At 37.6% G+C, this 15,800-nt stretch overlaps 1 protein-coding gene across 1 annotated transcript in view; it reads left to right on the forward strand.

Annotated features, from left to right (window-relative positions):
- The window catches only part of LOC134662529 (low-density lipoprotein receptor-related protein 4), a 31,813-nt gene extending 16,235 nt beyond the window's left edge, over positions 1 to 15,578 (forward strand). Inside the window, exons 7-34 of the mRNA XM_063518789.1 lie at positions 155 to 314; positions 2,182 to 2,329; positions 2,435 to 2,754; positions 2,836 to 3,022; positions 3,109 to 3,262; positions 6,559 to 6,768; positions 6,866 to 7,047; positions 7,133 to 7,296; positions 7,405 to 7,542; positions 7,637 to 7,742; positions 7,854 to 8,004; positions 8,166 to 8,327; positions 8,575 to 8,790; positions 8,966 to 9,155; positions 9,832 to 9,922; positions 10,186 to 10,348; positions 10,599 to 10,732; positions 10,811 to 10,898; positions 10,982 to 11,087; positions 11,171 to 11,474; positions 11,681 to 12,009; positions 12,087 to 12,210; positions 12,343 to 12,437; positions 12,527 to 12,770; positions 12,927 to 13,185; positions 13,897 to 14,088; positions 14,407 to 14,576; positions 15,315 to 15,578. Coding sequence (XP_063374859.1) covers positions 155 to 314; positions 2,182 to 2,329; positions 2,435 to 2,754; positions 2,836 to 3,022; positions 3,109 to 3,262; positions 6,559 to 6,768; positions 6,866 to 7,047; positions 7,133 to 7,296; positions 7,405 to 7,542; positions 7,637 to 7,742; positions 7,854 to 8,004; positions 8,166 to 8,327; positions 8,575 to 8,790; positions 8,966 to 9,155; positions 9,832 to 9,922; positions 10,186 to 10,348; positions 10,599 to 10,732; positions 10,811 to 10,898; positions 10,982 to 11,087; positions 11,171 to 11,474; positions 11,681 to 12,009; positions 12,087 to 12,210; positions 12,343 to 12,437; positions 12,527 to 12,770; positions 12,927 to 13,185; positions 13,897 to 14,088; positions 14,407 to 14,576; positions 15,315 to 15,449 — 4,922 coding nt within the window. The 3' untranslated portion in view covers positions 15,450 to 15,578. The remainder of the gene's footprint in view (positions 1 to 154; positions 315 to 2,181; positions 2,330 to 2,434; positions 2,755 to 2,835; positions 3,023 to 3,108; positions 3,263 to 6,558; positions 6,769 to 6,865; positions 7,048 to 7,132; positions 7,297 to 7,404; positions 7,543 to 7,636; positions 7,743 to 7,853; positions 8,005 to 8,165; positions 8,328 to 8,574; positions 8,791 to 8,965; positions 9,156 to 9,831; positions 9,923 to 10,185; positions 10,349 to 10,598; positions 10,733 to 10,810; positions 10,899 to 10,981; positions 11,088 to 11,170; positions 11,475 to 11,680; positions 12,010 to 12,086; positions 12,211 to 12,342; positions 12,438 to 12,526; positions 12,771 to 12,926; positions 13,186 to 13,896; positions 14,089 to 14,406; positions 14,577 to 15,314) is intronic.
- Positions 15,579 to 15,800: the final 222 nt, after the last annotated feature.

The raw sequence follows: 15,800 nt of genomic DNA on the forward strand, positions 1-15,800 counted from the left end.
AAGAGTCTTCAAACCCCGCCTGTAGATTTGTTTTGTGTAGATAAATAAATAGGTCCCTAATTATTGTTTGTTTGTTTTATATGACTAAGTTCCAAATAGGAGTCATTATGATGTTCCCTATATTTAGAAAAGCAATTATGGATTTTTTCAACAGCTTTGGACTTGATACGCTGCGCTGAGGCAGAATTTCAATGCGACAACAAGAAATGCATTCGCAAAGATTTCCAATGTGACGGCGACAACGACTGCGGCGATTGGACCGACGAGGACTTCTGCCCGATGATGCCTGGCAGCTGCAATGCTGGCGAATTTAAGTAAGATTTTAAATAATAATAATTATCCTCCTAAGGCCCAAGGTCCTACCCATAGTACTTTGTATTCAGACCCAGCTCCTACAACAATTGTGTAGTCATATAGCGTACCACGGTCCTACCAGTAGGACTTAATAGAAAACCCATCATTTAGTTTTCAAATTTTGCGCTTATCGAAATTGGCGTGTCCGAACTTGTTGTTGACTGTTTAATTGTTTTACAGTACATATGGGGCTACTTTTCCGCACTAGTGCGTAAAATAGCACTTTTCGTGCGTATGTCGAAACTTTAAAGTGCCATATGTACTGTAAAACGTTGTTCGATACACGTGCGAATAGGTAATTCGCAACTCGTGTCGATTTAAAACACTCCCTTCGGTCGTGTTTTAATTTATCGCCACTCGTTTCGAATTTCCTCTTTTTCGCACTTGTATCGAAAATAACTATTGTCTGTGAGCCCTTTAACAAGTTCGTAAAAAAAAATCAAAGTGCTGTACAAGGTGCTGTATAAGTACAATAACATTAAAAAAAGTCTTTTAAGTTACTTGGGTCTGAATGAGTATAATAAAACAATAGTACTACTGGTAGGACTACGGGCCGTACTGACTACATACTCAATTTTTCGTTGGGCCTTAGGAGGATATCTGGGAGACCAAGCTTTGCTCGGAAAACATAAAAAGTCAAAAATGCGCGTTTTCCCGGAGATAAGACCAAGCTAGATCGATTTATCGCCCCCGAAAAGCCCCATATAGCAAATTTCATCGTTAAAGCCGTTTCCGAGATCCCCGAAATATATATATATATATATATATTATATATATATATATATATATATATAAATATATATATATATATAATATATATATATATATATATGTGTATATATACCTAAATAAATATACATATAAATAAATAAACAAGAATTGCTCGTTTAAAGGTATTAGATATATCATATAATCGTACGCCATATATATTATCAATAGATAAATTTCCTGACAACAAGGGATCAAAATATCTGCCACTAGCCCAAATATTCAGTGACGAGAATGTATTGCGCAAATACCTACATTATCCATTGATTCGATTTGGGTATGCAATTACCGGGAATTACGGCGCGTAGTCTAAATATGGATGTATGCCGCTATTGTACGGGTTTAAATAGTTATATATGTATGTTTTTTAAGTGTCATAAAAAAAGTAAATACTTAATAACAGTTTTTAAACGTTGAACATTCAATTCATATAATAAAACTATAATCATTTTTTCCGTACTTTTTAACGTGCAATTAAAGCTATTGAATTTAATTTAAAAAAGGCACTTTTATTTATAAACTAAGTATTAATATAGCATAAAATTAAAATCGTATTATCGCAAAATAAAACCCGTAGCATATCCATATCAAGTTTAACGTTTATGGTCATTCACCCCGAGTAGCACGCTTTAATCCGGTCATCCAATAATAAATTGCTGATAAAAAATGTAAACCGATTTTATCGGCCTTTTCTCCTTGTGAACTACTATCACTATAAGCACCTTATAAAACAAAGTCCCCCGCCGGCGCCGCGTCTGTCTGTTTGTGTGTAGGTATGTATGTTGGCGATGAAAACTACTGAACGGATTTTCATGCGGTTTTCACCTATCAATAGAGATATTCAATATCAAAGGAAATGATTCTTGAGGAAGGTTTAGGTGTATAATTTGTTAAGATATTGTGTACTTAACCCGTGCGAAGCCTGGGCGGGTCGCTGGTTAAAGATAAACGAACAGTGCGAAGCGAACAGTGGTTCCTATTATCGAGGATGATGTTTCTACTTATATTGAAACAACAGAAAACATTATGTTGTCCATAAATGCGGATGTTTTCATTAAGGTGTAGCGACGGCAAATGCATCCCAGAGCGATGGCGCTGCGACACCGAGCGGGACTGCTCGGATGGCGGCGACGAGCTCAACTGCGAACACGGCATGCGGAACTGCACTAGCGACGAATACACCTGCGCTGATAGGCGGTGTATATTGGTAAGTTCGAACAAAGCGACTGCATGCTCCGTAGTCAAATAAGCCAATGTAGTGCCCTAGTGCCTCCCCATAACGTTTATCATACTCCGCTTAATTGTATCACAGAAAACATGGCTTTGTGACGGCGTCCGTGACTGCTCAAATGGTGAAGACGAAATGCATTGTCAAGTATTTTGTGAAGAAGACCAGTACACATGCGCGACTCAGGATCATCTCATCAGCAGCGCGTTTAGGAACTGCGTGAATAGAAAACATGTGTGCGACGGAATGAAGGACTGCCCTAAGGGTGATGACGAGGAAAAATGTCCAACGAAGAGGAAGTGCGGTCCAGAAGATAAATGCGAGAAGCAATGTATCACGACTTATGATGGACTCCCTGCGTGTGCTTGTCCTTTGGGTTTTTTATTGGCTGATGATGGTTTTAGGTAAGTGTCAATTGCGATATAAGGACATAAATAGGATAGAAGTGGCTAAACATCGAACTAACGGTTTGATTATATTTCCAGTTGCCGCGACATTGATGAATGCATGTATGAGCAAGATCCAGTCTGCTCCCAAACATGTTCTAATACGATGGGTAGCTTCCAATGTGGATGTATGACAGGATATGTCCTTCGCCCTGATGCAAGATCTTGCAAACCTACGGGAGAATCGCCAACCCTGCTATTCTCGAATCGCATTGGAATTAAACAGGTACTTGTTAACGCAACCACCTTAAATAATTGTAAAACTTAGTTTATTTACTATTAAGTAGTTTACTTAATTCCTTATTTTTTTAGGTTTGGCTCACTGGCGATAACTACATGTCTGTGGTAAAAGGACTTCATAATGCGGTAGCATTGGACTATCACTACGAGAAACAGCTAGTCTTTTGGACTGAAAACAATCTGAGAGTCATACGTGTGGCACAAATGAACAACAATAACATTACAGGTATAGGTGTTCTCATACTAATTGAATCCTATCGGAATCATTAGGTATCTACCAGGGATGTTGCGGATGCCGATTTTTTGACATCCGCGGATGCGTATGCGGATGCGGATTTTAAAAGGCTCACATCCGCGGACATAAAAAACATCAAATATTACATTTTAGTAATTTTTATTTAAAAAAACCGGCCAAGTGCGAGTCGGACTCGCGTTCGAAGGGTCCCGTACATTAAGTCCCATTCACGCTTGACTACTAATTTCTAATAGGTTTTTGGCTAATGACTAAATTACCTAGCAGTCTAGCACTTACGCCGATGCTAAGACGTTCCTGTACCGACTTGTTCCACATTCGCATCCGCATTAAATCCGCATCGATTTTATGCGGATGCGGATGTTGAAAACATCCCTGGTATCTACATGTACCTAATTAAAAAATATTCCAAGACTAACTAGCTATATTTCCACCTTAAACTTGTTTAATAATAAGGGTGACTAAATATTCTTTGTAAAGTGTCATTCAATAGAACTTGCGAACTATGTAAACAAAACTTACTAGTAATTTGACATTCAGTGTCAATTTTAGTATGGCGGTTTGTTTACATAGTTAGCAATTTCTATTGAATGACATTTTATACGGAAATAATATACATTTATAACATAGTTATGTAAACTTTGTCACCTGGGACGTTAATAGGTACTCGTATCATGAAAATGAAAGGCTTTAGCACAATTTTCTACGGTGAACAGGTAGCATTCGAAGCTTGGCCAATTTTTGACCGATTTCAAAAACCCAAAAGGAGGAGGTTCTCAATTCAGCTGTTTTTTATTGTTATGTTTCTAATTTTTTGGTTACCTCAGAACTCCGTGATTTTCAAAACAATTTGGATAAAAAAAAAATTGCATAATATTTTTTGTTTGGAAGTTTAAAGTTACCTGTTCCAGTTCTGATGATAGGGTCCACGGAAAATCTAGGGAACTCCTCAAATTGTACAGTATACATATAGTATTTTTTGTATTTTCATCAACAAATCCAGCATTTACATTAAAAAAGTGACATTTGATGAAGAGGAACTGATGATGATCAGACCGGAATAGCTCAACGACACGTATTTCACGTCTGGCTATTTGTCTTCTTTGTCAAGATTGTTCAGCAAGTTAGATTTTTAAGCAACATTTTTGTTGAGGTCGAGTTCTGATGACGAGTTCCACGAGGAATTGAGGGAACTTATTATGAGCATATTTGAGCATATAAGAGATAAATGTTATGAGCATATTTATGCCAAGCATACGTATAAACAGTGCTATTTAGTGAAATGGAACTGCTGATGACAGAATGGAACTCTTCCACAATTATTTACGTCTTGGGGTTCATTGTAATTGTTATGATATGCACTGTGGTCGTAAACGAGCAATTCTTGTTTATTTATTTATATATTTATTTATTTACATATATTTCGGGGATCTCGGAAACGGCTCTAACGATTTCGATGAAATTTACTATATGGGGGTTTTCAGGGGCGAAAAATCGATCTAGCTGGGTCTTATCTCTGGGAAAACGCCCATTTTTGAGTTTTTATATGTTTTCCGAGCAATGCTTGGTCTCCCAGATATTAATTTTAATGGCATTTCAAACTGTTATGTGAAGTAGGTTTTATTTTGTTAAAGATTATTTAAGTCTTATGTTTTTAATGGAACTTCGTTTCTTTATTTAGAATATAACTCTACATTTTACGAACAAAATACCATATCAGCGTCAACATGTCATGTCAGGTCTTTATATGCATGTACTCAGTGTGATAGATCGTAGGGGAAGTCCGGGCATAGTGAACACCTTTACCTTTGACTTGACATAACAGAAAAATTTAACGAGGAAGAAATGAAAAAAGTATCAATAATAAGTCTTTATTTAATAATCTTTTAATTTAAAACAACACTAGCACTGTTTAAAAGTTGCTGCAATTTTGAACAAAACGTAAAAAAAGATATTTTATTCGCTTTGCCCAGGGTGCCGGGCAAAGTGAAACAGGCCCCCGGGCAAAGCAAATATTACTCATAAAATCTTAGTGAACTTAATAACTAAGTGAAAATAATATTAATTAGAAAAGGCTGTCACAAGTAACTTTTGATATATTTTCAATGATTTCATAAGCATAAGTCTTCACGGCGTTTCTGAAGACATTTTAACACAGCGAATCCACGTTCTGATAGCCATTTCCATGACGTCTGTTAGCCAGGAGCCATTATCGATCTTTTTTTGATATTTATATACCATCTGTAACAAAATATTATCATAAAAAAAATTACCTAATAAATTCAAAGTGAACACGCTATTCGCTTTGCCCGATCCACTTTGCCCAACTAGTCAGTTTAAGAAATTAATAATTAAAAAAAAATAATCGTTGGATTGTTTTAAAAGAAATGCGTTGTAAAAGGAAGATACTTTAATAAGCAATAGAAGCATCTTGAATTAAAATTCGAGGGAATTACTGTGACAAAATAACATACAATGTACTTACCTTTCAAAATCGAATATTTTGCACTAAAAACACATTTTGACTCGTCACCGACGACGCTCACAGCGACCGCTCCCTGTGACGCTTGCCACTCTTAGAGCGAAGGATCCTGAACATCATATAGGCGCGTGGTGCGACAAAGTCGAATAGTTTAGGATTGGGAGCCCGAATTCGCTTTGCCTGGGGTGTTCACTTTACCCGGACTTCCCCTATATGTTACAGAAATTCGAAACTTACCTGGGTGACGCACTGCATATCGATTTTATGTAGGCGCTTCGTAAATTTACGGTTAAATTCAGAAATAGGACTGAAATTTCTAAACGTTTGGCCTCTAAACTTTAACCTTTAGGCTACCTTTATACGCTAAACACGAATTAAATGCTAAATATGAAGTTAGTGGCTGCTAGAAATACATTCCTTAGGTTTACTAAAACAAAATTGATACAAACTCGTATCTTAGTAACTTTCGAGACATGTATCGGAGAGCTTAGGTCTCGATTTTCAAACACTAACAATGCTGAAATCGCTAGAGCCGTTTCCGCGAAATATATATATACTTTTATGTATTTTATTTATGAAACTTGCTACATATATATACAAGAATTGCTCATTTAAAGGTATAAGATTAAACTAAAATCGTAGCAAAATTGTCAAAGATTCAGAAAATACGCCCCCGAGTTGCTTCTGAAAAAGGACTTGGCGGAGGCACTACCGTGGTCTGTTCTCGCTTACACCCGATACCTCTACAGAAATTATGAAACTAGCTATAATTTTGTGGTTGTTACAGATGTTATAAGGTGGGGTTTGGAAACACCGGGTGGTGTGGCAATAGATTGGATCCATGATTTAATATTTTGGACAGACTCGGGAACCAGACGTGTTGAAGTAGCTACTTTAGAAGGTCTTCATAGGGCGGTAATAGCAGCCAACGATTTGGATAAACCGAGGGCTATAGCCGTTCATCCTGGAGATGCTTTGGTGTTTTGGACCGATTGGGGTAAGACTGATTTGGTGCTATTTTATCGCCTGAAGTTTCTTAAATTTTATTGACAGATAACAAGTAAAACATTTAATTTTTATAATTTTACTTTTAGGTCCTAATCCAAAAATTGAGCGAGCTGATATGGACGGCAACAATCGCAAAAGTGTCATTGTAAGTCAAATATTCTGGCCTAATGGCCTGACTATTGACTACATTGAATCGAAGATATACTGGGCGGATGCAAAGCACCATGTTATAGAAAGTGCATCTTTCGATGGAAGAAATCGAAGACGGGTATATACCTATTAACAATTAAATCATATATAAGTAGTTTTTTTAATATGTAGGAATGTTGTTATAATAAAATATTTTTGCTCAGATCACGAGTAAAGGATTGCCCCATCCGTTCGCTCTAACAATGTTTGAAGATGCAATTTATTGGACTGATTGGCACACAAAGAGTATATCGACTGTCAATAAGAGGACTGGAATGGGAATACAAACTGTCCATGCTGGATTAAATGCTCCTATAGATATTCACAGGTTACACTATGATTTAGTTATATTACGTGTTTTGATACTTTGAAATACGAGTATTCATAAATGAAAATAAATACATATACATATTTATTTTGTTGGCATTCATTACAGTTATCACCCGTTGCGCCAACTGAGGACGTATAAGAACCGTTGCGGTGGAAATAATGGCGGATGCTCACATCTATGCCTTCCTAACAGCAATGGCTACTCCTGCCGATGCCCTGTTGGCTTTAATTTGAATACTGACGGGTAAGTGCCGCGTTCTTACATTTTAAATTTTTTGCATTTGAATTAAATAAGTATTAAGAATACATTAATTTGTGTATTCATTTTACCTTTTTAGACGAACATGCGAAGAATCTCCGGAAAAACTTTTACTGTATGCTCAAAGGAAAGATATTAGACTGAAACAACTATACCCACGCAAGCAAATGGATTCCTTAGACATGGTAAATTCTCGAATTATATAAACTTTCTGATTTGGCTTCGTTCACAATCTAAATGCTTTATTATTTTTCCTATATACTATTTTAAAACTTGAAATATTGGCTTCGGATCAGGTGATACCGGTGGACCATATCAAATCGGCCATGGCTTTGGACTGGGATCATAACAGCAATTCTATATTCTGGACCGATGTTGAAAAGGATACGATCAATCGAGCTTATTTGGATGGGTCCAATCAGACGGTTGTTGTAGGGTCGAATCTAAGTAAGTAACGATACAAGTATAAACTTAAAGTCTTTAAAATAATTTAATGCGTGGAAATATCGTCGTTATCATCATAATCATGATCACAAAGCCTCGAGGGAGGCGTTTTACTGCCATCTGACCTTCCAATCCATTACTTACACTTTATTTTTTGTTTTTAGTTTCTCCTGCTGGTTTGGCATATGACTGGTTAACTGACAAGTTATACTGGACTGACGCTGGAACTAACAGAATTGAGGTGGCGAATGCTAATGGCAGCATGAGAACCCTTTTAGCCTGGGAAAATATTGACAAGCCCAGAGATATTGTATTAGACCCTACAGGTAAGAATCTGTTTAGGTTTAACATGAATAGAACTGTATTGAATTTTAAGCGCTACATTAAAGTTATGAAAAATGTAATCCAGATAACAATACAATAATTTAGTATTTACTAATGAGCTGATCTGATGATGAAGCCAGGAGATGAATAGTGAAACTTTGTTAATAAGTAGTAAACCTATATGGGATTAAAATACTTAATTCGTTTTGACGAGTTCCTTTTTGTCATCGGTTCATGGTTATCTTACAGGAGGGGTGATGTATTGGTCGGATTGGGGTCTGAGCCCCTGCATTGAGCGCGCGGACATGGACGGCGGAAACAGGGAACGTCTCATTACCGGTGACATGGTTTGGCCCAATGGTTTAGCCCTAGACCTTGATCAACAGCGTATTTACTGGACAGATGGAGGCAATAAAACTATTGAATATGCCCGTTTCGATGGCACTGGAAGAACTATTTTGATAGGTAAGGGCTTGCTTGCTGTATTGTTTATTTTTCTATTGTGGTATGTAAATTATTAAAGAGTATTGTTCTTGCACAACTCAATAACCGTACTTTAGTCTCAATTTTCATGCCAGTCGCATCAGCAAAATTGCATAACGTCAACCTAAAAATTGCATCAATGGTCTATCACCAACAGGTCAGGACCTTTCACATCCGTTCGGCCTGGACTTATATGGAGAGGAAGTGTTTTGGACAGATTGGGACACACAATCCATACAAGCTGCTAATAAGCACACTGGAAACAGCAGAAGAACTCTTGGATCTGGCGTTGCTGGTATTATGGACGTCAGGGTTTTCCACAAGGAAAGGATCAGTGAAGCTAATCAGTAAGTACCTTGAGTCGTTTTAGTTGCAGAATATGTTTTAGATTCTGACAACAAAACTATTATTTGTGTGAACAACTCGTATTTTTAGGATTCCGTAGTTAAAATGGCAAGAACGGAACGCCTGTAGTTTTGTCACGGCCGTCTGCCCGTAAGTCACTATACTTAAGCTTTATTTGAATGAAATTTGGAACATAGTGTGTTTTGTCAGCCGCTACTTAATTTATAAAATAATGTATTTTTTTTGGGTTGGGGGCACTCTATACATGTAGGTAGTAGGTACCTAACTGAAAGTAAACAGTAAAATTAAACGTGTGGCATATCATATCATTAATTGATCGTTAGGGTTAAAGCAACTTTAAGGAGTATTCTGATTGAAGTAAACACTTTTGAAAATTATCGCTTAAAAAGTCCAAAAAAATGTGCCCATATTATGTTAAAAAAAAAACATTTTATTATTAAATCGCGTTTTTTCTTTGAAATACATTATAAGTAAGACGTAAGTGCCGTTAAGGTACGCCCTTTTGCTTGTATGGTTTTTACCCTCCATTATGCGTGGCCCGCTACGCACTTGGTCGGTTTTTTTAAGTAGGTAACTATTTATAAAAAATAAACGCAGGTATTTAATCCTAATTTAACCAAAATCCATACAACAGGACTGATTCTATTTTATTAACAGATGCACCAAAAACAACGGAGACTGTTCTCATTTATGCTTGCTAAAGCCAAGAGGTCGTTCATGTGCTTGTCCCATTGGAATAAAATTAAGCGTAAGTATAATTTTTTAATATTTTTGCTAACTGACAGTCAGATATGAATTTTCTGACTTAAGCGCGGGATTCTTATTAATTATTAGAGCTGAGATGGCAGATGAATTCAAATGTTAAAAATTAGTAGTCGAATCTCGTTCCTTCTGTTAATTCTTCAACATCTATCGAGTGTTCGGAGATGGTTAAAATGGAATATTGTAATATATGTTTATTTTATATTATTTAGGTGTAAAGAACCTTTAACGGTGTTAACTTTATTGCAGAAGGACGGTAAAACCTGCACAAACGGTCCAATAAACTTTCTTATCTTCGCCCGTCGCACCGATATCCGCGTGATTTCGCTGGACGTGCCGTACCAAATAGACGTTGTGTTGCCCTTGCCGCCACTAAAAAACGCCCTTGGAGTTGATGTTGACCAAAAGACGGGTATTTGTTCATAACATTACAAACCTTTGAATTCTGTCTATTTTTTACATATGTGATTTCAAAACAACCTTACTAATCACCAACCAACTCTCTTCTTATTTACTCATGAGATTCATCATTTCATTAATAATTGATTTACTTTATAATTCAGTTAATCGGTGCATAAACCATGTTATTTTTTCGTTCTGTCTTTTCGATTAGGTAAATATCCCCTAATTATTTTTTGATAACATTATATTTATATAAACAGGTCTTATATACTGGACTGACACCGGTGAGAGGAAAATTCAACGCTCTAACAAAGGTGGTGAAAATATAGAAACCATAATTGGCAAAGGTCTTCATACTGCAGATGGTATCGCGATTGATTCAAGCGGGAGGAAGGCGAGTTTAATAGAAAATGACTTTTGAAAGGAAACTGTAAAAGTGTTTATGCTCAAATATGCCTATGCTTTGTTGCAGATTTATTGGACTGATGGCGGTCGTAACAGTATAGAGGTCGCTGAATTAGATGGAAGCAATAGAAAAGTTTTAGTGTGGACTGGGCTAGGTATGTTTTCCACTAAAACATGACTAACATCACGACAGTGGAAATAAAGACTACATTAATATAACGTTTCACATTGTCGACAGATTCTCCACGAGCGATTGCTTTACACTATGACCTGGGTTATATATTTTGGTCGGACTGGGGCACTTCAGCTAAAATTGAAAGGGCAGACATGGATGGAAAAAACAGGCAAGATTACGTACTCTCATCTCATGTAAATAGCTCAGTACTGTAATCATATAAAGGTAGTCTTAATTTCTTTATAATTTTAGGCGTGTTATTGTCGACAACGACATTAAATGGCCGAATGGCTTAGCCGTTGATCGTGTCGAGGGTCGCCTCTATTGGGATGACGCAAAAGTCTATACTATTCAGACCTCAGACTTCAGTGGTAACGACCGACGCACCATTCTGCATAAAGTCCAATATCCCTACGGTATCGTGATCGTAGGTCCATATATCTATTGGACGGACTGGAAGACGGAAGCATTGCACAGAGCCAACAAGACGAATGGGAATGATTCAATAATTATTAGAGAGAACTTGAAAGGTCTAATGGATATTCGAGCAGTTCAGGTGAGTGCAGCGTATGAAGCAATATTAACATGTGACACTAACAAAAAACCCGATTCGTACTGGCTTGGCGTTAAGACAATGTTAATAAATTTGTAGCAAAAGCAGGTAGGGTTAGCTGTAGATAGTCAGAATAACATTGCACCAAACAAAGCCTAGCTAGCTAAGACAGATAATTCGCGAGTACTTACGTTTACCTATATTTGCAGAATGAACACCTCGCGAAAAACTTATGCGGTCCTAACAATGGGGGTTGCTCCCATCTGTGCCTCCGTTCACCGGAAGGATATTCCTGCGCTTGCCCAACCGGTATCTTATTTGAAAATCAAACGGAACAACACCCAAAGAAGTGTAAGAAACATCCAGATAATTTTCTTGTGTTCGCGACAAGAGGAAGCGTGGCGTTTATATCGTTGGACACTCCAGAACAGTGGGACGTCACCCTTCCAGTCACCGATGTTCAGAATTCTATTGCAGTTGATTTTCACTGGGACAGAAAATTAATATTTTTTACTGATATAGAAAAGAACGTAATAAGGTTTGTAAAACTCAACTTGCGTGAAATTTATCAAACTTGGAAAATATATGGAAAATAATTTCGTCGTTCTGTTTTAGATCTATTAACATGCTGAACATGAGCGATACTAAAGTCGTAGTGAAGAACAGATTGGATGCTCCAAATGGCCTAGGTGTCGACTGGATAGCGGACAATATTTACTGGACGGACAATGAGTATAAGGCACGTAATTTTGTGTTTATGTATATTCCTATTCCTAAGTAAACATTGTCTTAAAATCGAAAAAAAAAACGTGTAAACGAATAACTTTACATTGGTTCTACCTTATTTGTGAAAGCATATGTTTGGCTGCAGGTGATCGAGGTCGCACGATTGGATGGATCGTGCCGAAAAGTCTTGATTAATGGCCTCACAGAACCAAGAGCGATAGCGTTATTCCCCGCTAAAGGGTAAGATCACGTTAAACTAAACTCATATGTATAAAGCAAGTTATGTACTCTTTTTATGGAGAAACTAATATGTTTAATTTATTTTTCAGGTACTTGTACTGGAGCGACTGGGGCGAACACCCTAGCATTCAGCGAGCTTACTTAGATGGAACCCAGAGAACAGTGATCGTAAATAAAGACTTAGGCTTTCCTAACGGAATAACGATAGATTTCAGAGACAGGCGATTGTACTGGACTGACGCTTTAAAGGACAGAATCGACACGTCAGATTTGCACGGTAACCACAGAGTACAGCTGATACCCGATGCTAAACATCCTTTCGGTATGACACAGGTAAGGCGAACTATTATTTGATCTAGTTAAAACTTATATAGGTAATATAAGTAATCCATCAATAAGCTATATTGACATTCATGAAGTTGCAATGAGATGTAAATGCTTGACTTACCAAAGAGGAATAGATTGAAAACAGTTCATGTTAATTTTCAGTTCAACGACTACATCTTCTGGACAGACTGGTTTAAAAAGTCCGTAATGCGAGCCGACAAGAAGACAGGAAAGAACATCACAGCGTTGCGAACTGACCTGGAAATGGCGATGGAGATAAAAGCGGTGACGTCGGAAAAACAGCGCGGATGGAACCCGTGCAAGGAGAGCAATGGCGGTTGCTCGCATTTGTGTCTCTTCAGAGGACACGATTACATCTGCGCCTGTCCGGATGAAGCAGACTCGAGGCCTTGTGAAACAAGTAATGCCTCAGCCACAGAAAACGCCCCGAACTATTTTACGCGACGCTGGCTCTATAGTTTAAGTCCCTTTAATTTTCACGCCCTATGCTCAAGCATCAGCGTTAAGCAAAATCGTTTGTTGCTTAATTTTTATTGAATTAGAGTTAAAAGACTGAAATTTTACATGCGCAAAGTAATTAGAATAGGTTCTTCATTTTCGTTGAATCTAGGTACCTATACCTGAATTTCAGTATAGGTTACGCATTTACCAAAATATCTAAACGAAATAGTGTCAAAACGCTTGAATCCCAGAATGCCTAAAAATATGTTTCTCGAAAAGAATAATCTCAAATAATTTTAATAATGAAAAATATTATTGTCTTTATTAAATAATTAAAAAAATTGTTACCTAATAAGTAGGACAAAGGTTTTAAAATTAAACGTAAGACAAAGTATTTGACAAATTATATAAAAAAAAAACCGTCCAAGAGCGTGTCAGATCACGCATATTGTACCTTCATATTCATAATATGATGCAAAAAGCCGTACAAGAAAAGGGCGTATCATGGCGGCACCTAATTTTTTGGAAAAAACTCATTAATGTCTGAACCGATCATCATCAGAATAATTATAGTAGTAGAGTCAGAGTAACCTATCACGTGAACAAATTTTAAAAATAAATTCTGAATCGAAATAATTATGGCATTACAATAAATATTTTCGTTTTGCAGTTCCAAATCCCAAGGTGGACATTAGTCTGCGGCCACCATATCCGGACTACGAAATAGATCTGGAGGACCTCGACAAACGGCCCCCAACGCCCACTCAAATCCCAGACACAAGTATCATGAGCATCTTGCTGATTGTTATCGGGGTTCTGGTTTTCATCATCTTGGCTATAGTTGTCCTGGCAATTGTTTGCGGTAAGTTTTAAGGGTTTATCAACTTAATGATTAATAATAATACGACCGTGACTTCAAAAACCAGTTGCCAGATTTAAGTGGTGGTGAGGCAAATGTCTTTTAGAACCAACCGAAACAAACTGAAAGCAGAAAGTTTCACGAAAGACGTAGGTGAAGTAGCATCACTTGCTTCGTACATAAGTATTCTTGCGATGTAAAAAGTCAGCTATTGCAGAGTCAATTTACCCAATTTATAAAAAGGTAGGTACTAAAATAAATATTTTTATGTATTAAATTGTTTGAATTGAAAAAGGTTGTGATGACTTTGTACAATTACAGTAAAAATAAAACGCGAGCACGGCGGAGAACTGAAGGAGAACTACCGAGAATCGGGCGGCCACATCTCCTTCCACAACCCGAACTACAACTGCACCACCGGCGGCGGCGCCGACTCAACTGAGCGCAGACCTAATCGATTCCAAGGCATCTTCAAATATGACAAAAACCAGGTAAGCCATTTGTTACATAAAATGTTATAAATTTACACATTTTTGATAAGCTCGGCGTAGTTGAATTTCCAGCGTAATGTACAAAAGCGAACCTTAGTTCGCTCTCGAACTAAAATGGGGAAAAAATTATTCATTTGATAGTCGACGGTCACCGTAGCTAAATTACTTATACCCATAAATACCTATAACCAAAATTCTTGGCTCCAAAAGTTCATGTTACACTACCGATTAGTATGGCTACCATCAGTTTGGCACTGACATAAACGCCGTCGAGAACGTAATTTACTTTCTATACATCCCGCTCTTACTCGCATATTAGTGCAAACGAGATGTACCTATAGAAAGTAAATTACGTTCTCGATAGCGTAAATGTCAGTTTTGACACTGTCAGTGACTCATGGTACGGGCTCTGATGAGCAATGACTGTTTATTCAAGCAAACCAGTAATTTATGACCAGGGAGCGTACATTTCATGCCGGTTTCGTCATAATGACGTATTCATATAAACACACAGGATGTTTCAAAAAACGTAGTGACACAACTTAGTAACCGGAAACGTAGTGACTTTTATTTTATTTTTAATTATAGGCCACAACTATGTCCATCCTGTATGTAGGTTGACGTCATACGCCTGTCATCGGCATGAAATAAACGCTCCCTGTTTATGACGTATATTTACGGACACTGGCAGTGAACCGAAAGTGGCTTAGGCATGACTTACCTTTCTGTATTGCGTAGGAGCGCGTCACAAACGTGTACATCCCAGAGGGAACCAGCTTGCTCCCGCCGCCGCCGCCGCCACCGCACCGCCACCCGCCACGGCCCGCCACTCACGACGACTTTGAGCCCGTCACGCTGCACTCCTTCGCCTAATGCGAATAAGACATTAATGTGTATCGCATACTGTACAGCAAGAACAACAGGCGCACTGAGGTGAAAATTGGACACAAAGCTATATTTGGTTTTATTTTTGGCAGTGCGTGATAGGTACCTATAGTATTTGGCCACTAGGTATCGTACAAAGTACTCATATAAATGGGTCGTCATAGAATATCGCACCAGAAGCGATATTCGACTGGATATGTTGTAATGTGCCTACATATCTACGAAGTATTTCGTAATATAAATATTAGAAAACAAAACTAACCTTCACTTTATCCAAAAAAAAATGACGTTGCTTTCTCCACAAAGTCTAAGTCTCATCGACTATTTTGTAAAGTCTTG

The sequence above is a fragment of the Cydia amplana genome, chromosome 3, assembly GCF_948474715.1.
Source record: "Cydia amplana chromosome 3, ilCydAmpl1.1, whole genome shotgun sequence".
Classification (NCBI taxonomy): Eukaryota; Metazoa; Arthropoda; class Insecta; order Lepidoptera; family Tortricidae; genus Cydia; species Cydia amplana.